The following is a 23,286-nucleotide window of genomic DNA, read 5'->3' as shown; positions in this document are numbered from 1 at the left end:
ACCGTCCGAGCCCTGTCTCAGATTCCCACGCTGAGCGTGTTGGGACCTTGTGTAATGACACCATACTGCAAAAGCTGCTCAACCTGTCTCCCCTTCTTCCCCTCCCTCCTTTATCCCCTCTGACCCCAACCTCCCTTCCCCCATAACCCCCCTTCTGCTTTTCACTGACCCTCCCTCACTCCCATAACCCCTTTCTGCCTCTCTATGACCCTCCCTCCCTTGCTCCCATAACCTTCTCCTCTTCTGTCAGCTCAGATGCAGTCTGTAGTGCATCGGTGTTATGTCTCGATCTTCCAAAGCCCTGTGTCTTGTGTGCAGACATCTTTTGATATACCACCTCTATATCATCCTATCCTTGTTTTTTTCTCTTTCCAGTACCTTCCCCCTCTCACGCACTGTCTCACTCTTTCTTTCACCCTCCTTTTCCTCCTCGTCCCCCAGACTTCCAGACAAAAGCATGCAGGCCTATTGTTGTATGCCGGTTGGGTCCTGAAAGAAAGGGAAAAGGGGTCAGTGGTGGTATTAGCGCTGGCTAATCAGGCCGAGGGGCAGGCGGGCAGCTCAGGCCTGGGAGAGGAGCTGAGATCGTACACTCCCCTGTTTCCCAGGCACCCACCGTCCGTCTACGGTTACACAAAATGTCTGCCACTGTGCCGCTGTTGCCAGGGGTCTATTATTAGCAAGTGTCAGTCAGTTATCTGAGAGCAGTGCTTTTAGCTGCCATTTAAGTGGCTGACACTCAGGTTTTGCAGCAGATTAAATGAAATTTTAGGCGCAGTTTGGCTCGGCTGTGGGTGGACAAAGGAGGCAGCTGTTGTTGGGAATGTAATCTAGTACCACCGGGAAAAGGTGCCACGGCTGGTGCTGCCCACCAAATTGCTCCCCGTCTCGCTGTCGCCTTGCATCTTACAGGGTAAAAATCACCTCCGTTTTCACCAAACAGAGCCATTCTGAGATGTTCTCCCTACATGGCGTTCTCTAGTTGGATAATGAGTAGTGGCCTACACCCTATCAATGAGTAAGGATGTCACAAGTCGTCTTCTACAACCGTTTTTGTGATTCTTTTATGTCTAGGAGGGCCTCATGCCACCCCAGCGTGTCTCTTCAGGTGAGAGCCTGTTTTCAGTGGACACAGCCAATAGGAACAGGTGTGCGTGTATGTGTGTGTTTTGTGTGTGCACAGCAAGGGGATTTCCTGACCTGTTCTAAGCCCCTGCCTATGTTACACTGCCTTACCAATGACTGTTAATCCGCTGATATGCCAGTGTCATTTGCAGTCTTATATTTTTCTCTTAAATACTTCCTTGCTCCACTCTCTCTCTCTCTCTCTCTCTCTCTCTCTCTCTCTCTCTCTCTCTCTCTCTCTCTCTCTCTCTCTCTCTCTCACACACACACACACACACACACACACACACACACACACACACACACACACACACACACACACACACACACACACACACACGTCTTCTTCATAATATTACATTGCACTGATGAATATATGTACGTCAGTAAATCTCACAATATGTTATACATAATTTTACTATGCTTGTATGTGGTGTGTGTGTGTGTGTGTGTGTGTGTGTGTGTGTGTGTGTGTGTGTGTGTGTGTGTGTGTGTGTGTATTAAGGCTGTTGGAGTCTGGGCTGTAGTTAGGGCTGGAATGCCCCTGTGGCCTGCTCTAGCCTTTTTCTAAAGGTGTGAAAAGTGACAGTCGTAAATGACTGTGAATGAAAGCAGGTTTACACCACTCACCTTGTCTAGCTACTGCAGGGACGAGAACAGTGCTTATCTTTTACTAAGCTTTGTCTGTTTTTATTGAAATTTTAATGAGTTTAGTATTACATCTTTAAATATCAATATTTATATATTATCTGTTGACATGTTTTGCTCTATGTATATAACTATGTATTTGCTATAGAACATGGAGACAAACAGAAGTTCAGTTGGGTCATAGCACACCTATGATTATATATATCCGGACACACAAATGTCCAACATATACACAACAAAAGAGAGCAGTATAAGGTGTGTGTTACTTAAGGTGTCACATGAACTGCATTTGTTGGCTGTAAAAAGCGATATCATGTTTCAGAGGAGTCTTGCCTTGTAGCTGAGATATGTGACCTTAGTTTGAGAGAATTTTTAGAATGCAACCATTGTATTTTAGCTGACATTTGCTAGTACAAAATATCTTCTGAATATTTCTTTAAAAACGTGATCCTCAACTGAAAAAAAAAATGTTTTCACAAGTTTTTGAATTTGGAAACGTCGTATTTCACACATAACTAACACAACTGAATGCAATTTTTTTAATCAGCTAGAGGCTATGCAATAAGTATTTTTTTTTACTTCCCTTTCTAGCCAGCAATCAGCAATTAGCTGATGGTCAAAGACATAAGTGAGCTAGCTAGCTACAGTAATTTATTTCATGTAAATGGCCCAACTTTGTTATTTGACCTTAAAGAAGGAAGAACTCTTCAATGTGAGTCTGAAAAGTGCTTCACAGGCTGTTCTGTTGTGTTTAGGTTGCTGCTAAGGTCAGGCCTTTAGTAACTGGCTTTTAAATAACACATACCCATGAAAAGAGTTTTTAAACCAAGACAAACGTCATAGACTTTGAAGAAACAGACACAATTTGAATGAATATTAGAAATAACGCTCTCCTCGAATCTAATAACATGCACAAATACTGCAAGGTGGTGCTATTTTTTTTTTTTAAATAATCACACCTCATTAGTAGATTATAAATGTCAGGGACAGTCATACACCTAGATATTATCATAGCTATTCTCCAGCTGCTTGAAAAACCTGCTGTCATGAGTTGCAGTTTTGTTTTCACCTGGGGAGTTGAGATAAGGATCTCAGATATGCTCCTTCAACCTGAGTGACCCGGTTAAAAGAAAGCTCAGCCTACCCTCACTCCCGACCTCGGTGCCTCTCTCCCCCTCTATAGATCAGCCCTGTGATCTATAGGACTACGGACACATTTTTGGCAGGGTCTGGAGGTAGCGTTCCAACATGCTTCGAGGTCCCACTCTTTGCCATGTTAAGCCCTGATTTATTGACTTCAGCTGCCTATGAAGGCTTGCAGGTACAACTGCCTCAATTAACATTTTTATAACAGTTGTGCAAGCGCTTTGGACTGAAGCGGCTCACTGGCACTGGCTCTGTAAAGTTTTGTTAAGCTCTTTAGATTGAACTTGGCCTTGTGCTCTGGTCATAACACCCACTTACAGTTAAAGCAGAAAGGCAAAACAACTGATAATACATTTAAAAAAAAATGTAAGTTTGCTGGTACATGCACCGAGGGCAGAGTTCTTGCAGACTGAGTGTTGGCTGGTAACATATGATGGCATGATATGGATTGGAACACTTGTATTGAATTATGTGTGGGACTGGGAATGAATGTGGCGAGAGACTCTGCCATGAAGAATTAGAGCAAACAGCAGCCGCCACAGCCCCTCACACACTGAATCCATCTTCCAGACCTGTTATTGATGGTAAACGCAATACTTTAGTTTTAAGGGTTCCTACCCACAACATTTTAGCGTTGTTCTCTTTCAATACACACTAACATATACATGCAATCAAATGAGGTGAGGAGCAGAGGGATATTTGAAATATTCTGTTTTATTCTTCTGCCTTCCCTAATCTCTTTACACACAATGAGCTGCATCTCTGTCCACCTCTGTCTCAGTAGCACTACTCCATGATAATCCTGAGTGTATTGACACATAGGCTGGATTGTTATATGGGCATGTGGACACTAGCTGTTTCTTGCCCTCTATGTTTATGTCTCTGTTATCACTTTAACACCCTCTTGTTTGTGTCCCAGTTCTTTTTCTACCTTTCCACACCACCAACATGTTTTTGGCAAGGCCAGACCATTCTCACTTTGTCCTTACATTTTCTCTCTCTCTCTCTCTCTCTCTCTCTCTCTCTCTCTCTCTCTCTCTCTCTCTCTCTCTCTCTCTCTCTCTCTCTCAGTGAACTTGATTATTTCCAATATGGATATTTAGTGTAATGTTTAGTGTGGGAGGTTTAAAATGAACAGTACACTAGAAGCGGGTTTTGGAGAGAAGGGAAAAATACATGTGGCAGAACTGAGAGCAAGCATGCTGTAAAAGACTGTAGACATGATGGGAAATCTACAGGGTTGGACTTGAAGCACCCGCTTTAGATTCTCCACAGCCAAGTGCCTGAAGGGAGGCATGAAATCGGACTGTCTTTCGTCGCCCTTGAAACAGTGCACTATTTGTGCTCTGCCCTGTTGTTCACACACACGGTTCTCCCTCTTAAAGGCATGGGTGTCACATGTAAGAGTCACATAGCTGGGTTTGTTTAATTGTTTCACTGCTCTGTTTACTTCATGTTGTCAGGTTAGAAGATAGGACTTTACTTTATAAACAGGAAAGCAGCGGTGTGGTTTGGTGGCGGCACTCGGAGTGAAAATATGTTTAAGATGCTAAGATTTTATACATTGATAGAGTTTTTTTGGTATTTTTTGGCTCACGGTTGATCTGACTGACACACACAAAGAGCCCTGCTCCTGCCCCAACACATCCAGGTTTCCATCCTATGCTGCTGTACACCCCCAACATTCCCTCCTAGGTCTTTTCAAAAAGCACAAGACTAAAGACAACAAAGATGTTCACATAGTAAACATAGATCTTGGGTGGGAATCGGACAGTTGGAAGAAACTGGGTGAGGGTAGGGAGACGCTCAGACATGAATTCCATTGAAAACTAGCGGAAACGGAAGACATTTATGTTTAAGCTTGAGCTTTAATTGTGAGGAGGAATGGCATCTTTGATAGAGTCAGTTAAGCGGTGCTAACCCACACACTATTAGCGCTGGAGTGCAAACGATATCTGAGGCAGCCTGAATTTACGTGAATAGCTATTTAATATCCCGGTTTTAATGGGCTATAAAACCCCTTCCCGGACAACTGTCCTCTAATAGGTCTTAAAAGTTGTTTGTTGGCGTTGAGATGGGGGTAATTAGTGGACCCGTAGCTTTGGGAGAGGGCGTCCGTGGTTGGGCTGGGCTTTCCCATTCGGCCATCTTTTGGGCCTGGCTAAAAGGCGCTGGCCGCTCCTCAGAGCGAAGCATTTGGAGGTCTCGCGACCACTGTGCTCCGGTGGGTGGATGGATGGGGGGATGTGTGGTGTAGCACTTAGGCTCCCTCTGATGGGAACATTAGCCACATTAGGCCGCTCTCAAAATGCCCTAATGGAGTACTCATACTCAAGCGCGCACACACAGATACACACACACACATACACACATACACACAAACTAAAAAAGATGGGCAAATAGTTTTCTGGAACTTTTTAATGTGCAAATTATATATATTTTTTTAATTTGCCCACTGCCCTGTCTCATACCCCTTAAGTAAGATAAAAACTAAACCAGGACAGAAGCTCATTTCTCTGGACGAAAAGGATAATAAGTGAAGTGGGCAGGCAGTTAAGCTAATGGATCTCCAACACCTCTCAATCTCCTTACAATCTCACTCTTTAAATCAGCTGAGATAAAATGAGGCAGTGTGTGCTGTTAAAAAGCTTCCTGCTAACTTGGTCTTTCCCCTGTTCCTGCATTTGTAGGGGGAGGTGAGGAAGCTGCAGACTATCTTTAAAGGCAGAGTGTTTTTGGGATGTTTGTTTGGTGCTGGTGGCGAGGCCTTCATGTTTGTGTAAATGTCAGAGGCTGTGTCGTTGTTGACTGCTCTGCTATGGTCCTGTGCCTCTGTGTTGTGTTGCACAACTGGCCCCAGGCAGCCTTCTACTGGAAAACAGCCTTTCGTCTGCTGTTGATCAAACTTCTGCTTCTCTCACTCTCTCTCTCTTTTAACACACACACACACACACACACACACACACACACACACACACACACACACACACACAGAGCTCTGTAGATGGGTGGCCGTCCGCTCTGAATAATTTAGAGAACTTTTTGTCCCGCTCAGTCAGATGGGCCTGGGGCATGAGGGAGTGATGGAGTTGGATGTGTTCGGGCTTGTCTTCTCTTCTCTCTGCTCAGTTTTTACACAATTTAACTTCATGGGCAACTCCATGTAGTCCTTATTTTAAATAAACAACCACCAATTTTTTCTTCGTTTTCGATTAATTTTGACAAAATTCTTTAGTCATGTCAACAGTCTTAGTCTAACTGTTCTCCGCTGACTGAGCCAGTGTAATCTGGTGTGTGCTGAAGAAACTTTGAATATTCTGGTTCTGATTAGGCTTGTTTTAGTTATCTGGATCTATGATGACAGACATCTAAGTGAATCCTCCATCAGTGATTAGTTCGCATTCAGAACTTCCACAAAGAGACTAAAAATCGGTTAGCGTTGGAAATTGCCCACATGTTAACACTCCTAAAAACAAGCACAAACCCTTTTCTCTCTCTCTCTTTCTCTCACTATTGCCCTCCCCCAGTCTCTCTCTCTCTCTCTCTCTCTCTCTCTCTCTCTCTCTCTCTCTCTCTCTCTCTCTCTCTCTCTCTCTCTTCTCTGCTCTCTGTCTCTCAGACGCACTTTTCTTTCTGTCTGTCAGCTCTTCAGACTTAGAGAAGAGGGGGTCAGCAGCACCAGGAGGCAGTTCAAGGCAGCACCATGTAAAAACCCCTATTCTGTCTTTCCCGTTCTCTGTCAAGAGAATCACACACTTGGCTTTTGTTGTTGTTGATGCTATGCGGTTTTGTTGTTGATGTGATAAATCCGTGTTAAAAATGTCCTCTTATCGATTGGTGCTCTTGGATGAAAACACTTAAAGATGGTTTCCTCATCAGAGAAAGAGCAGGAGATGGAGGTAGAGTGCAGGAGTTCTGTCAGGGTGAGTTTGAAGTGGTTCTGCTGCCAAAAGCATGACTAGTAGTGGGTTCTCAGTGACTCAAACCCTCATCATCTTCTTCACCTCCTTCTTTCGTGTCCTGTCCTCTGCTGCTCTCTTGTTCTCTTGCTCGTTTGCTCTCTTGTGCTCCCCCCTTTACTTACTGCTTATTTTCAGAGCTTTGGACGGCAGGAAGCCAGAGAGAGGTCTCTTGGCAATGGGGAGGTGGAGAGGTGTGTGCTTGTGTGTGTGTGAATCAGTGTGTGTGTAAGAGTGTAAAAGCTGGGGGAGTGTGGGTCTCTTTTGCAAAGAGCTTCTCCTCTTGAGACAGCAGTGCAAAGAGGCCTCTGGGTTACGGGTTGAACTTTCCCTTTAGCCCCCTCCTCTCTCTCCATCACTGTTGTGTGCAACCCTGAGGGAGAGTCAAAGTCGGCCTGCTGCCTACAAGCTGCAAACGAAAGCCTGCACAGCTCCAAAGATAGTCAGGGTCAGGAAAAACAAACACCTGTACACAGCCTCTGATGGACAGATGGAGAGCGTTGGAGGTACGAGGAAAACAAGGGAGATATAGGAACAAGGGAAGGGAGCAAGACAGAGGAAAGGTGAAAAAACTGATCCGAACAGCCTTCCTTCCCACATACATATTCACTGGAATAAAAGGAGAAATGCTTGTTTGTCAGATGGAAAATATTTCTGTGGTTTATATGTGTATTAGAGAGAGAGAGAGAGAGAGAGAGAGAGAGAGAGAGAGAGAGAGAGAGAGAGAGAGAGAGAGAGAGAGAGAGAGTGTGTGTGTGGCCAGCACCCTGTGTTTGCTCTAGGGGATGATGGTACACACTGCTGTAAAGGTGATGAGTGATTCCCTCTGGCCGGCAGCTGCTGGGGCAAGCCAGGTCTGCAAGTCCTTGCAGGTCCTCATTCTCTACACAACACTTCTGCTGCAAAACTTCTGCATGTTTTTATGGCAGAGTATGTGTGTCCATGTCTTTTAATTGACCTCTCTTAAGAGCAGATAATCTAACCTAAACGTTACTTACAAGCAATATTCTAACTATTCAGAGCTCTCCCTGAACAATAAAGGGACACAAGAAATCACAAAAGTTTAGAGATGCTGTATATATAAAACAGGCTGCAATAGTTAACCCTCCTACTGAGCACAAGCCCCACTTAAAGGCCTATGAGGAAATATATTCAAATTGAAAAAGCTGAAAAAAGGTCCTAATGGAAATATGAATTGCCAAAGCTGAATGTGGAAGGGACAAAAAGGGTGAATATGCTGAGTGAAGTGCAATTATTTGAAAGCAAATGTTATGGAGCCTTGGAACTGGCTTTGGTCTTCTAATTAAAATGGCTGAAAATGTTTTGACAGTGTCTGAAGCCATGCCCCAGGCCCCGGCTCTGCATTGCTCCAATTTTTCCCTCTTAGTGATGCAGTGATACATTTATGCAGAAACGTGCTACGAATAACTCCCTCTCACCATTTCACTCTCTTGTTCCCGTGCCGCATTTCTCTCCATGAGAGGCTACGAAGAGCAAAGCCCTGAAAGCGCAGAACCATGCTATTGAGCAAAGTTTACAGACTGACATTTCCCCACGTTTGCTTATGAATCATTGCTGTTGAAATTTTTGTTTTACAGAAATAAAACTTGTTTTCTTCTATAACCAGTTAACTGAGTCATCACACTCAATTATGGCCAGATTTGAATGTTGACGATGGTCGAGATCTTGGAAGAAATAGAGGGCTAAAGCATTCCGTAAAAATAATAATTATACTTTTTTTATTATTCATTTGCCTTCTCTTTGAAAATCCTTATGGTTGTCAAGGCCAAACATTTTAGATGCTCCTGCTTTATTACCTTTTCATGCAGTAATAGTTTAAGGTGTGGAGCCTGTGGTTTTCTGCTGAACCCTGTGCTGAGCTCACTACATGAATAAATGATTCTTGCTCTAATTAATTGAAGCATGTGGAGCAGTGTAGTTGGTGCAGTGATTAATTAGGCTATTTATGAGTAAAAATGTCTCTCTCATCTTCTTTCTTCTGTATTATTTCATTTTTTCTTTTTCCTCTCCTCTCTCCTCTTCTTGTTTCCTCTCATCTCCTCTCGATTTTAGAGATAGTGGCTGCATATCTACCCTCTTTGTTCACTATGAACATGTTCATATGAATGCTTGTATGTGTGTGTGGTGAATTTGTGTGTGTATCCTGTGATGGTGTGTCACAACAACACATATAATACATTTTTATATATTTGATGTAACTTTTTATGTAATTTATGCTGTCGGTATAATTTAGAAATTTTGGTTTGGGTTTAAATGACAGGCAGTGAGAGCATATATACAGAGTTATACACCTTGGTGATTCTGTAAAAATGTGACCATTTAACTGTAAACATATAATATTTATTGTCCATGTATAGACGCAGTTCTGTTTCACATTGTCTCTCTTCACACACCTCAGGCTGGACACACAGGAATTGTGACAATACAGGAATTGCCCAGAAGTAACTAAAGATATTCTCCTAAATTGGTGCCTTTGCCAATTGCAGTCCAGCATAAGAATCATCTGCCTCAAAATTCACACACACACACACACACACACACACACACACACACACACACACACACACACACACACACACACACACACACACACACACACACACACACACACACACACAAAGAAAATAAAAAATAACAAAAGGTACACACCTTTTTCACTTCACTTCAGCCTTCTTTGCATTAAGGAAAGCAATCAAATGCACATTTACTCACTCAGGGCACTTTTTACCAAGCTTGATTTTTACTTCACTTATTACAAAAGAAACTCACTGCTGACATTTAAAGACAACATCTAAAAGCATAACGCAGTGATGGCACTAGAGCTCATGGTGTGGCAAATGCTCAAGAGAAATGTAAGATTTTATTATTTTATTATTATGTTATTATTGAGTCCTGTGTGTCACATGTGAGCCAGTGAAGATCTGTAAAACATGGAACATAGCATGGGGTCAAACACACAGTATTGTGATTAACATTGAACTTAAGCATGTATAGTGTATACACACATCCTTCCTGGCAGATTAATTGTATATCTCGTTGATCAGTGGTGAGGATTTTGTAATTTGGAATTGATAATAATTCTACACTTTAAAAAAAATTCTTATTATTATAAATACAATATTTACATAGATTCATAACTATGTAACTACGGGGTCTATGGTGGTGTTTTTTACCAGTTACAAATAAAAAGACGAAAAAATAAAATCGAGTATCGAGTTAAAAAAAATTATGCTGACTAAATCCAGGCCTCGATTCTTTTTTTGTTGTTGTAGCAAAGCGATGAATGCATTGAGGTGTTTATTTACAAAAAGCCTGCTGGTATCTCCAGTTATCATTACCAGACTTGGGCAATTGAAGTGTGTGTATTTGTGATTTGGAAGAGTGCAGCTTTCTTCACCTTAATAATGAGAAGGAATGGGAGTCAGGTGTGTCTTAATCTCCTTGCTCTTAATTGCATTTGTGTTGCAGCAAGCCTGAGCAGTGAGCAGTGAGCTTTGGGGGTGTATGTGCAAGATTCGGCTATCACAAGGATTACACGCATAATACTGGAAAGAAACGGAGCTAGGACACAGATCATCTAGTGATTTCAACCCCCATTTTCTGCGTGGGCCAAGTCGCACTGTTTACAATGGGCAGGAATGGGTGATTCTTCCTGAGTGACAAGTTTATATGACATTTCTGAATTAGAGTATTCAAAGGGGAATATTTATGAAATGTTCATTATTTTCTGTTCCCTCACACATTTATATGCATTATTCATTTGTTTGTCTTTTTCTTTCTTTGGGTCTCTGTGGAGTAAATTCTCAGATGTAGTCAGTGTGTTCACTTGAACTCCTTTAGAAAGAGACGGATTCAGTTTGAACATGTGCTCTGTGTGGCTTCAGGAAACAGAATAGTTAAATGTAATGTTAAATGTGATAAGCTGAAAGGTTACTATGTCTTTGTCATTCTCTTTGTTTTGTAAATATGAAACGAGTAAGCAGACGAGAAGCCACTGTTTGGTTAATGGTACGAGACCACTTGCAAGTTTGCCACAGTGAATTATGCTACGTTGTTTTTAGCCAATGAGGCGAGGGTGGAGGGTGTCGGACAACAAATTCTAGATGGAAGATGGATTATTTTAATTAATAACTGTTAATTACTGCAACATATCCATTCTATACATTTTATTAGCTTACTTGCTAACTAGAGAGGATGATTAATTAAAACGGCAACCATACAACAAACTAATTTAAAAATTATGTTTCAAAAATAAATATTGTTTACTTGATTTTCTTGACAATTGCAATAACCAAACCTATAGTAATTCCCAACAAGTAATGAGAGAGAGAGGGGGGGGGGGTATATGTATGTATGTGGATGGTACAGCAGTATGTGATAACTGTGAACTTTCTGGCAGAGAGAGAGAGAGAGAGAAATAGAGAAATGCATAATGTTTGGATTGCAGACAGAGACAGAGAGTGTTTCAGATGCTTGCTCTGGTCTTTACAGCACTTCCTTCGTCCAGCTTTGTCTGTGAACAAGTGTTGGTCAAACAGCCCTTTGTTTGTGGTCAGTCACTCGACACATCACAAAGAGTCTGGCCTGGACAAAGAGCTGAGTGTGTGAGAGCTGCGCTGGGTCGGCTGAGTGATACTGCTCCAGAGAATACTGATGCACGTCAGACACACACACACACACACACACACACACACACACACACACACACACACACACACACACACACACACACACACGTGCACAATCACACAACTAAAAAAACACACTATGCTGCTCAAATGATCCGTGAACATGCATATGTAAAGACAAACACACAGACACACACATGCACACACACACGCACACACCAACACGCCTAAAAATGGGGCAGTGTGGCAGATCCCTGGAGTTTTGCAGATACGGAGGCCACCAACACATTCTATCATTAGTTTTTAAGGAACATGGTTGTAGAAAAAAATACTGACAGTGGGAAGAGTGGGAATATGAGTCATCCTCTAAATATAGAAATAACTCCACAAGAACCATCAATTTTGTCTGTTTTACCCATTTTGTTATTTATTCATGCATAATGACTGATTAATTTTCCTTTTGAATATGAAATCAATTAAAGTTTGTATACATGTACAAGGCCAATGTATGCAGAAGCTGTTCAACATGTGAGCTACCTACAAAATTCTGAAATGATTTTTACATGACATTGTCATTTCTTACCTTGCATCCGATAATCCTGTTACTGAATTGTTCCATTACCTCAAAAACTATTATCGTTGAGTGCTTTTGAATCTTAACACAACCGTCAAGGACAAAACAAAAGGAGTCTCTGTCTGTGAGTGACAGCTGGGTTCGACATAGGAAGACCCAGCACTGAAAACAGTACACTAAATACCAACTGTCCAAATGTCCTGGACTCTTATGCATGTGTGTGGGTTTTTTGAATAGGTGTGTACATGTATCTGCTGCTTTTGTTGGGTCTGTGTGTGTGTAAAGGGGAACGGAGGGGGCTGGTGTGTGAGGTAGGAGGCAGATGAACAATAGCTGAATCTACATGTCATGGATACAGGGCTGCCCAAGCTGTTTTAATCTGGCATCCATCTTAGTCTGCCGCCACTATCGATCCAGACGGCGAAAGCAGCAACGTACCACGCTTTCTTACCGAGGCCAACTGAAGACACGACTCCAAATATATACACGCTCAATTTCTGTGTCACTCATAAAAAGATTTATCAGCACATAATGCTTTTTTTTGCATTTAGCATTTTTTAAGACAATCACGCTGATTTGTAACTAACATTCATAGACAGGGTTTGTATGTTTGTCCGTGGAATGAGAATTTAATGTTGTTTATGTGTCATGAGGCAGCGTGTCCAAGTAAACGGCATAAAAAAAATTCTGATAATGAAATGTTCAAAATTTCAACTTTTTACATAATTTAAGACATTTCATTTATTTCTCAGTTGTAAATCTTGCTTTTTGTGCACTGCAGCCTCTGAGAGTGAGGAGTAGGGGTGCAGGAGAAAGGGAGGGTGTCTCACAGCATATTTCCTTCCTCCAAGTCTCTTCTTTCACCATGGGTACTGGTCGCACTCTGCCAAACCATCACTGCACTGTAATACGGTCTCCCTTTTTGTGAAGTGTGTTTTAGCATGCCTTTATCTAAATGCCGTTAAATGTGTCTGCGTGTGTGTGTGTGTGAGAGAGATGTAGATGGATTAGTGAGTCCTTTGAGGATGTGGTTTTGCCATGGCTCTGTGCTGTAACATCGCTCTGACATTTCCTCGTGTTAAACCTGGCAGCAAGCAATGTAGGCTTGCGTGTGTGTGTGTGTGTGTGAGAGTGGCTGTGTGTGCCAGTGCCTGCAGGCCGGTCCAGAGTGTGTCACCAGCTGCCTCAGACTCCCAGCCTGTCCACGCTGACCCGCATTCGTTGCAAATTGGAGGGCTTTTTAATTAACTGAGGAATCTGCAAATTAGAGCAAGCCCGCTCTGCGACTTTCCATAAATGCTTAAAAGTGTCAAGCCACAGATTATCATTACACCGAACAAACTCCTGGAGCTAGCAGCCACTATGAGACAAAAATAGCAGGGAGAAGATTTTCTTTCTCTCTCTCTCTCTCTCTCTCTCTCTCTCTCTCTCTCTCTCTCTCTCTCTCTCTCTCTCTCTCTCTCTCTCTCTCTCTTTCTTTCTCACTGTTTTCTGCCAGGCATGTTGAGCAGCTGGGATGCTGTCAGTCAGTCTCTCTTCAGATTTTACTGCTCACACGTCTCAAATGCAGAGCTTTTAAATTCTAAAACAGCAGAAAGAATGCTCCTTTGAGAAAAGAAAATGAAGGAGTAGGTCAATTTCTTTGCTGTGCCATTGCTTTTCGTTCCTTCCTGTAAAATATGGGTCTAATTGCAGATTATTGGAGTACCTGTTCAATGTGGCTTATCTGACTTCTGCCATTAGGACAGGTTATGGCTGTTTTGTCAGCAGAGAAGAAGCTGCTTGTAAGAATGCCAGGCAGCATCCCAGCATGCCACGGGCTGGTGTCTGTGAGAGTTGTGCCAGTCTGCAGTGCCGCTGCGTGCACAAAGCTATCAATTATTGCTGCAATTATTTGTCTAGTTGGATACTCAAAATGTCATGTGAAAAAGATGATTACACATTCTGCCGAGCCTTGCCATGTGTAATCAAATGAAGCAAGCCCTTGTTAAACATGGCGCTGCAGTAAGCCGTCCTTCAGCTTCGTCTCAGCCCATGGTTTCTCTGCTGCAGTATCCAACACACACATCAACACACATCTTTATCTCACTGTCTTTGTGAGGACCTTCCGTTGACATATTTATATATTTATTTACACATCTTATTAATGTTATACTTACAACTGAATGTAACTGTAACCAGGGTATCCTAAAGGAACTCTTTCTGACTCTTTTAAACTTTGCAAAAGAGCAGATCTCCTTTAAGGGATCTGCTAAATGTCCCCACTGTCAAAATGGTCAGATATTCTTATCCTTGTGGAGACATTCAGTTCCAGACCAATGAGATAAATACAACATACCCAAACACACACACACACACACACACACACACACACACACACACACACACACACACACACACACACACACACACACACACACACTCTCTCTCTCTCTCTCTCTCTCTCTCTCTCTCTCTCTCTCTCTCTCTCTCTCTCTCTTTCACTCACGCACACACACACACACACACACACACACACACACACACACACACACACACACACACACACACACACACACACACACACACACACACACAGATTGGAATGATTATAATGGTTTCATTTATTTAAAAATAAATTATTTATTTATTTAATAAATTGTTATGGATATTGATAATTGATATTGCTAAGAGTATAAGTAATTAAGAAGCAATTGAATCAATAAATCAGGATTGTGTTTGTGAATAAGAACAGACTGTTCCTTAACTGTTAACAAAAAACAGCCATCACAATTTCAGTGATGCAGTATTGAGAAAAATAGCCTTTGCATGATAATAGAAAAATGTATACTAGGTTAAACCTTTGCAGGTGGCAGCAATTAACTGTAATTTCTGCAGATTGTAATGATCCATAATTTACCGTCCATTGCTGGCCTTCACATCAACCCCCTGATATAAAGTCGTGCGCAGCCTTGATTTGGCGTGGAGCTTTCAGCTGCTGGTCTTTAGTTCGATTGTCAGGAGGCAGTTGTGGGTGGCAGAATCATTAGAGCTGCACTGTGCTGTTATTTCCCTTTGCTCAATGCTACCCCTCTTTCTGTCTATCAAGAGGGTCCTTCAAGATTGTGTAGAATATTCTTGATCACTTTCTTTAGGAACAATATGTGGATAAAAAAAATACATATTTAGTGTAATGACATCTGTGACCATATCAGTTCTTGGATCTTGAGCAATTCTACTGTATAATGTGATATAGAATATATCTGACCTTAAGTATATATAACGTTTCTCAGTCTACCATGGTCATTCATTTTATTCTCTTATTGCCTCTGTGAATGCAGAGTGTGAGTGCGCTATATGTACGTTCCTGTGCAGAAAAAAGGTGCCAGGATGCAGACAAAACGATGACAGCACAAAAGAGTACGGGAGTGTCTGGAAGAGGCTATATGCCACTGTGCCGAGCCTTCCTGAACCGCCCTCATTTGTGTGCATTAACAGGATTATCCCACAAGCCCTCGGTGGCTCCGGCCTGCCTCCCTTCCACACTGCGGGCTCGCCTTGTTACATGCTTTGCTGGCTATTGAAGACTTCAGAGAAACCCCCTCTGAGGAAAACAAAGGAAGAGATGAAAGAGGGTGCGCTGCCTGTTCGGCTCCGTTCTACACTCCTCTCTCTCCATCTACTGTTCTTTCGACCGCACTCTCTCATTCTCTCTCCCGGGATGGGGAGAAAACTGTGTATGATAGCAGTTTAAAGACCTCTGGCTTAGGAGGAGAATTCAGTTCATCTCCCATGTCCATTTTTTTTTCTTTGTTGTTGGGCATGTTTTTTTCCTATTATGTGGATGACTTTTTTCTGACTATCTGACCCTGCACTTTTGGGAGCAGGATATAAAGCTGTGGAGGAGAAACATAAAATGGTACTTTTAGTGATGCTAATTTGCAACATGCAAACTATCACTCATTACTCTTTGATTAGATATCCAGTCTTTTCCTATTTGTCAGTCAGACCTTTTTGTAAACATCTGTTTGTTTCCATTGGAGCTGTAATTGATGTCTGCACTGCTTTCTGTTTTTATTGGGTAACTATGTAACGTGCAATAATTAAAAAAAAAAAATCAGTCTGTAAGTGTCTTTTTATCCAAGAGATGGACAAAGAGACATATCCTCCTGTTCTTTACAGCCTGCTTGTTACCCTCATACTTATAAAAGGTCTTTTTGGATATCTGTATTTGAGTGAAAGAGCTTTAATACAACAAGAATAGACCGCTATTTAACTATTTATAACAAATGAGTGACAAAGGTTTTTTTTTATAAATCATTTGTCTTTGGCATGTATGTATGAATGTTGTTTTAGGCCACATTTAAATAACAAATAAATTATGAAGTATAATAATGCTGTTTTATCATTCCAAAATGTTATAGTTTTAGATATTCTCTTGTTGTCACAACTGTCTCCAATTTCAGTCTGTGTCCTCTGAACTCTGAACAGACTGGTATCTATTTTGGCCCTTTATGTATTTAGCTTATTTCAGAATGCTAATCTATGTTAGATTGTAGACACATGTCACAGGAGGAGAATACGGAAGTATGATATCTTCAAATTACTTGGAAAGGCACTTAAATGGTTCCACTTTAGTTCATGGGCAGTGCTAAGCCATTAACGCTCTGTTATTCTTACTTTCTCTAGTCCCTCCCTAACCTTCAATGTGTCTACTACTGTAGTGTTTATATATTGTGTTTATGCCTCACGCATGCTTATTTCTGTACATGAATGAAAGACTGCTCTCAGCTGAGAAGGCGGTATTGTTTGCTTTTACAGCCCTGCTGCTGAGCAGCTGTGTGTGTAGAAATGCCTGTGCGCAGTGCAGGCGTAGGCAGGCTTGAATTCCCCACTGTGCTCTAAGACCATGATAACCCTTACTAGGGAGTCTTCATCTGCACTGCCCTCACTTTGTTTGGACCTTCTGAAAAGCTGAGCTCTATTGGGCCTTGGCCTGTTGTGCTGTTTGGGAGCATGTTTTTAATCAGAACCATGTTTACTGTTATGTGATACTTTCATTAGGTGGCGGGGTGGCTGCTGTGGGGAGCATTTGTACTGGCGGCGGTGCCGAGGCCTGAGGTCTGGGCTAGAGAGGAGGGAGACCTCATGAATGATTAAGTGCAAATCGGCAGTGCCTCTTTATGCCCAGAGAAGGCCAGGGGGATGATGAGGGAGTGGGAGTATGCAGAAAGGACTTCCATTTATGTTCAGCTTTTTATTTTTTACTTTCTGCACTTTCTAAAAGCTGTGGCCCTTTAATCATTTTAATGGACTACTGAAAGATTTTGCCCGCTGGTCTAACAGGCTTTTTGTTTATATTTATTTAAATTGTATCATGTTGTATTTCAGTGTGCACAAATACTTATTACAACAGAATTAACTGTAATTCCTATCTTCAGTGTTTGACAGGGTGAACTAATTTCAATCTCTGTCTCTGTCTCTTAAAGGTAAAGATGAGCCCAGCAGCTATACCTGTACAACATGTAAGCAACCATTCAGCAGTGCCTGGTTCCTGCTGCAGCATGCCCAGAACACTCATGGCTTCCGCATCTACCTGGAGAGTGAACGAGGGAGTCCCCTCACACCTCGAGTTGGTGCCCCTTCTGGAATGGGTGCTGATCATGCCTCCCAACCTCCCATACATGGCATTCACCTGCCTGAAGGCAGCCCCTTCAACTTGCTTCGGATTCCCAACTCTGGACGTGATGGCCCCCCTCTCCGTGAGGGGCGTTTTCCGCCTACCCCTCCACTCTTTAGCCCACCTCCACGCCACCACCTAGACCCCCATCGCATGGAGCACCTGAGCCCAGAGGAGTTGGCCCTAGCCACCCACCACCCGAGTGCCTTTGACAGGGTGCTGCGACTCAACCCCATGCCCCTGGATCCCCCTGCTATGGACTTTTCTCGCAGGCTCAGAGAGCTGGCTGGTAACACCTCAGGGTCAACTCCCCCTCTCTCACCCAACCGGCCCAGCCCCATGCAACGGCTCCTGCAACCATTTCAATCAGGAGCCAAGCCACCTTTCCTGTCCACCCCTCCTCTTCCATCAATGCAGTCACCCTCTGGCTCTCAAACTACTCCAACACCACTGCCCCAGCAGTCCAACACACCCATGAAGTCGAAGGCTTGCGAATTCTGTGGGAAAACCTTCAAGTTCCAGAGTAATCTTATTGTCCATCGGCGCAGCCACACAGGCGAGAAACCCTATAAGTGCCACCTCTGTGACCATGCCTGCACCCAGGCCAGCAAACTGAAACGGCACATGAAGACACACATGCAGAAAACCTCACCCACAACAGTCAAATCTGATGATGGTCTCTCCACAGCAAGTTCCCCTGAACCTGGGACCAGTGAAATTGTGGGGAGTGCCAGTAATGCCCTCAAGTCTGTGGTAGCCAAGTTTAAAAGTGAGAATGACCGTCTGATTCCAGAGAATGGAGAAGAAGAAGAGGAAGAAGAAGAGGAAGAAGAGGAAGAGGAGGAAGAGGAGGAGGAGGAAGAAGAAGGAGAGGAAGAAGAGGAGCTAGAACGAGAAGGGACTCGAAATAACTTTCATTTTGGCTTGAACCTGGAAGCCACAAGACACCACGAAAACAATGGTGGGCGCTTAGGTGTGGCTGAGGATGGAATCCCAAGATCTTTACCTGAGGTGATGCAGGGCATGGGTCTGGCAGCCAGCATGCAGCACTACAGTGAGGCTTTCCACCAACATAAGCGAGGAGTGCTGAACTCTGACAGCAATGCACACAGAGACATCTGTGATGAGGATTCAGCAATGGAGTCAGATCGTGTGCAGGAAGGCTCAACGATCAATGGCCGGGGTTCATCTCCCAGTGAGTCGGCCTCTGTGGGTCTGTCTAAGAAGCTTCTGTTGGGCAGCCCCAGTTCCCTTAGCCCTCTTTCCAAACGCATCAAATTGGAGAAGGACTTTGACCTTCCCACGCCAACCATCCCCAACACTGAGAATGTTTATTCCCAGTGGCTGGCTGGCTATGCTGCCTCACGGCAGCTCAAGGACCCCTTTTTGAATTTTGGGGATTCCAGACAATCGCCTTTTGCCTCATCTTCAGAGCACTCCTCAGAGAATGGCAGTCTGCGTTTCTCTACTCCCCCTGGAGAACTTGACGGTGGTGTCTCTGGCCGCAGTGGTACAGGTAGCGGGGGAAGCACGCCGCATCTCGGTCCCGGCCGACCTAGCTCAAAAGATGGCAGACGTAGTGATACCTGTGAATTCTGTGGCAAAGTGTTTAAAAACTGCAGTAATCTGACAGTGCATCGGCGTAGTCACACGGGCGAGCGACCCTACAAGTGTGAACTCTGCAATTATGCCTGTGCTCAAAGCAGCAAGCTCACACGGCACATGAAGACACATGGGCAGGTGGGAAAGGACGTTTACAAATGTGAAATTTGTCAGATGCCTTTCAGTGTGTACAGCACCCTGGAGAAACACATGAAAAAATGGCACAGTGATCGCGCCTTGAACAACGAAATTAAAACTGAATAGTGATGGTGAGTGGAGGCACACTTGCAGCAAACCTCCTCAAAATACACCCTTGTAGATTTTCCCTGTTTGGCTAGTCCAGTGGAAGCTAAGACAACGTGCTTGGCACCACCAGCACACCCTTCTTCATTTACCGTTGAATGCATGTTCTGTATCGGGGCAATACTATTGCATTGACGCAAACTTCGAGCCTTTCTCTTGTGCAATAATTTACATGTTGTGTATTTTTTCTTTTTCTTTCCCTTTTTTGATAATTAGACAGCATGCATGATATGTTTTGGCTATTTTAAAAAAAAGAATTGTCCCTGGCTGGTTAGTTGTTGAGTAAATGTGTTGCTGTTTTCTTGTTCTGTTTTTTATTCAAAAAATGAGAAGAGAAAAAAAGCAACCATGCTGCATACATTCTGTAAAACATATCATGTACAGTTTTGTGTTGTAACATGGAGGACAACCGTTTATTGCTTCACCCTCTTCGGAGGAGCTGGGAATCGCACTTAAACTAATCTTTCTAAAAGATATCCTGTCCACATAGGGTTAAAATATTAATTGGCCCCTATTATGGAACATAAAGTATTGACAGCCTTTGAATTTCTTTAAAAAAAAAAAAGCAAGGAGTCATCAAAATTTAAATTTGTACTATCATTTGGTAAAACAAACAAAAAGAGTGCCTTGGAACTTGAAACTGCATTGGTTAATCTTCTTATCTGCTCTAAGCTTGGAATCTCAGCCAGATATTGGAAATGGATTTATTTGTTTCACTTGAGGTTCTTGCATCAAGTACCTGACTTTGACACTGTCTACATGGAAATGATGATAATCAAAAAGCTAAAAGCTAATTTGTAGTTAATCATCATTAGCTACCTATAACACATGCACTCTTCAATTATAGTATTTTTATTGTGCATGGTACGTCCAGTAATGTGTTGGATTGAACCATGATTACTCTCCAATTAAGGGTACTGTCCTCGGTGGTACAGGTTTTTAATCCACAGTCATAAGCTCTTTCATAGTTTGTGAAGGTTCTGTTCTCAGTAGCAAGCAGTCTAATGCGTGTATCGGGTCGTATAAACATCCACTGCATAGATACACTTTGCAGCCTATAATATGTCATGCAGTGTTTTGGACAATAATTTTGAAGAATATTTTCATCTGTCAGTGATGATTAACTATGAATTGCTTACAGGTATGAATCATGGTCCCCAAACAAATTTCTCTTTCACCGACTGGAGTACGTATGCCTGTGTTCCTTAAATTACAAAGGGGGGGACAGGTAATGATCAGGACATATTATTTTTGTGTGAAATATATGTTTGGGAAGACTGTTTTTCTTTTGTTGGTTAGTTAAACATCTGCCCACTTTTGACAACCATGTTTTCAGTCTTGAGATAGCACTTGACACTCGGCCCTTCAGTCTGTGTCTGACGCTCTGATTGGTGGTGTAGTGGTTGAGTATAAAGTATGACTGCTTGCATAGACAGTAAAGTGCACTGTTAAAGTTTCCCAGTTTACAGATATTAACATGAGGGAAAACTTCTTTTAAGTTTAAAAAATGTGTCATTGTTGAACATAGTGAAGCCAACTCTTTACCCAGTCCAGCACCCACTTACTGAAAGTTCAACTCCAATATAAAGTACGAGCTTCGAGGGCATAAACCTTCTGTCAAACAATGGACTATGGAAACTTGCTGCTTTCACTGCAAGATTTTTTTTTTTTGTACAAAAACATTTTTTTAAAAATATGAATATAAAGCATTTTTAAATAATTAGCAAATCATTTTTTAGGGAACCTGTATTTAAGTTTGATGTTGTTTCTCTTTCCTCTTTGTCTTGGTGGTGTTCAAGAATTGATCACAATATATATAGAATGGGAAAAAAATCTGTGATTTTCTGTTTATTTCCTTTTTTTCCTCCACCGTGGCTCTTCATAGCTCTTCAGGTCAAACATAACTTGCATTGGGGAAAGGTTTAAGATTATATATAAATATATAATAGAGAACTTAAATATAGGAAAATGCACACTCATGGTCAATTCCTATGCTAAAACACATTTATGACCTACTTTCTTCTGTATTTCTAGAATGGTATTTGAATTAAATGTTCACCTAGTGTAGGCACTATAGTATTTATATTGAGGCTTGTATTTTTAACTGTTGCTTGTTCTCTCAAAAGGTATTATTGTACCTTTTTTGGTAGTGGAAAAAACAACAAGCTGCCACGGTATATTTTTTTAATTTGGCAGGATAATATAGTACGAATTATTTGTATGTTTAAAAATTACATTAAAAAATCAATAAAAAAAAACTAAAGTATGTGGCATTGTATAAAGGAGGCCATCTAATGGTTTCCCTGAGGAGTCTTTTGAGAATGTCCACACTAGCTAAAACAGGTGGTTGTACATATCTTTTTTCGTTTCTTTTTTTAGACTCTCCTCTTCTGCTGCCATTCTTTATGCAGTAATGCAAGCTGATGTTGGGTTCTTCTGTAGTGTGCTTCTCTGTCTTCTCACCTGAATACATTCCAGTATCATAAAGAGAACAAATGTCATATGCAGTAAATTATCCGTACAGAAATGAACATCATTTAAATAAATGAATTAAAAATAATCAATGTTTTGCAGGTTTTGTTTCATTGCCAAATACTATGGTGCTTTATATTTAGATTGGGATGACTTTCGTATGCAAAGCATATTTAAAAATGAAATGGAACTAATGGAAAGCCCGCTTGAGTTCATACTTTTTTGTAAATGGCAATGCGAAATATTTTGTTATCAGCCTTTTCTATTCCTGTTCTGAAAGCTGTTGTTGTAACTTGAACTTGAACTTTATCTTTTACAATGGGAGTCACTATTTATTATTACTTAAATGCTCTGTTCAAAACAGAGACATGGAATGGATCTTTTTTGTTTTCTTTTTCTTTTTTTTAATTTTTCTTTTTTTGTTATTATTGTTTTCCTTTGAAAATGACCAAAGGTCATTTACAACTTTTGCTTTTTTGTTGTATTTGTTTCTGGTCTATGTTGAGTTTTATTGGAGAAACCACTGTCTGTGTTTTCTGGCAGTTGTCTGCATTATCCTGTTCACACACCCATTTTGTCCCTTTATTGAAACCAATTAATAAAAAAAAATCAAAGTATTACATTGTGCTGCACTTTTTGTAGGACATAATATAATATCTGTCACACACACAGAGAGAGAGAGAGAGAGAGAGAGAGAGAGAGAGAGAGAGAGAGAGAGAGAGAGAGAGAGAGAGAGAGAGAGAGGATAGTGATGGAAGGCGAAGTAAGCGTAAATTGAATGAGACCATAGACAACCAGTCTGCTTTTACCCTTGTTCAGATTTGCTTTGTAGTCAAGGAAGGTTGGTATTGTCATTTGGTTAAAACATATCCTCCGATAAAAAAGCAGTTTACATTGTGTACTTTTCCTCAAAATCCATGCTCATTCTAATCAGACCAAAATATGGAATGATTTAAATTCTCCATACACAAGTAAAGTCCACGTGTACTTAGGTTCTATTCTGATTTGCTATGTGAGTGAGACCTCAAGCTCATCCCTTGCCAATCAGCACCATTCTATTCCTCCATCTAGAAACCATGTTCACTCAATATGCCTTTCTACACAGATATGGAGGTAAGACAAATAAAACAAATCATTGGTATTTTCCTC

General features: G+C 41.8%; 1 protein-coding gene across 1 annotated transcript in view; it reads left to right on the top strand.

Annotated features, from left to right (window-relative positions):
• The window catches only part of bcl11aa (BAF chromatin remodeling complex subunit BCL11A a), a 45,454-nt gene extending 22,700 nt beyond the window's left edge, over window positions 1-22,754 (top strand). Inside the window, exon 3 of the mRNA XM_047812575.1 lies at window positions 17,570-22,754. Coding sequence (XP_047668531.1) covers window positions 17,570-19,626 — 2,057 coding nt within the window. The 3' untranslated portion in view covers window positions 19,627-22,754. The remainder of the gene's footprint in view (window positions 1-17,569) is intronic.
• The last annotated feature ends 532 nt before the right edge of the window (window positions 22,755-23,286 follow it).

The sequence above is a fragment of the Tachysurus fulvidraco genome, chromosome 4, assembly GCF_022655615.1.
Source record: "Tachysurus fulvidraco isolate hzauxx_2018 chromosome 4, HZAU_PFXX_2.0, whole genome shotgun sequence".
In the NCBI taxonomy this organism is placed as follows: Eukaryota; Metazoa; Chordata; class Actinopteri; order Siluriformes; family Bagridae; genus Tachysurus; species Tachysurus fulvidraco.
The sequence above is the reverse complement of the archived record's forward strand: the minus strand, read 5'-3'. Positions and strand labels throughout refer to the sequence as shown.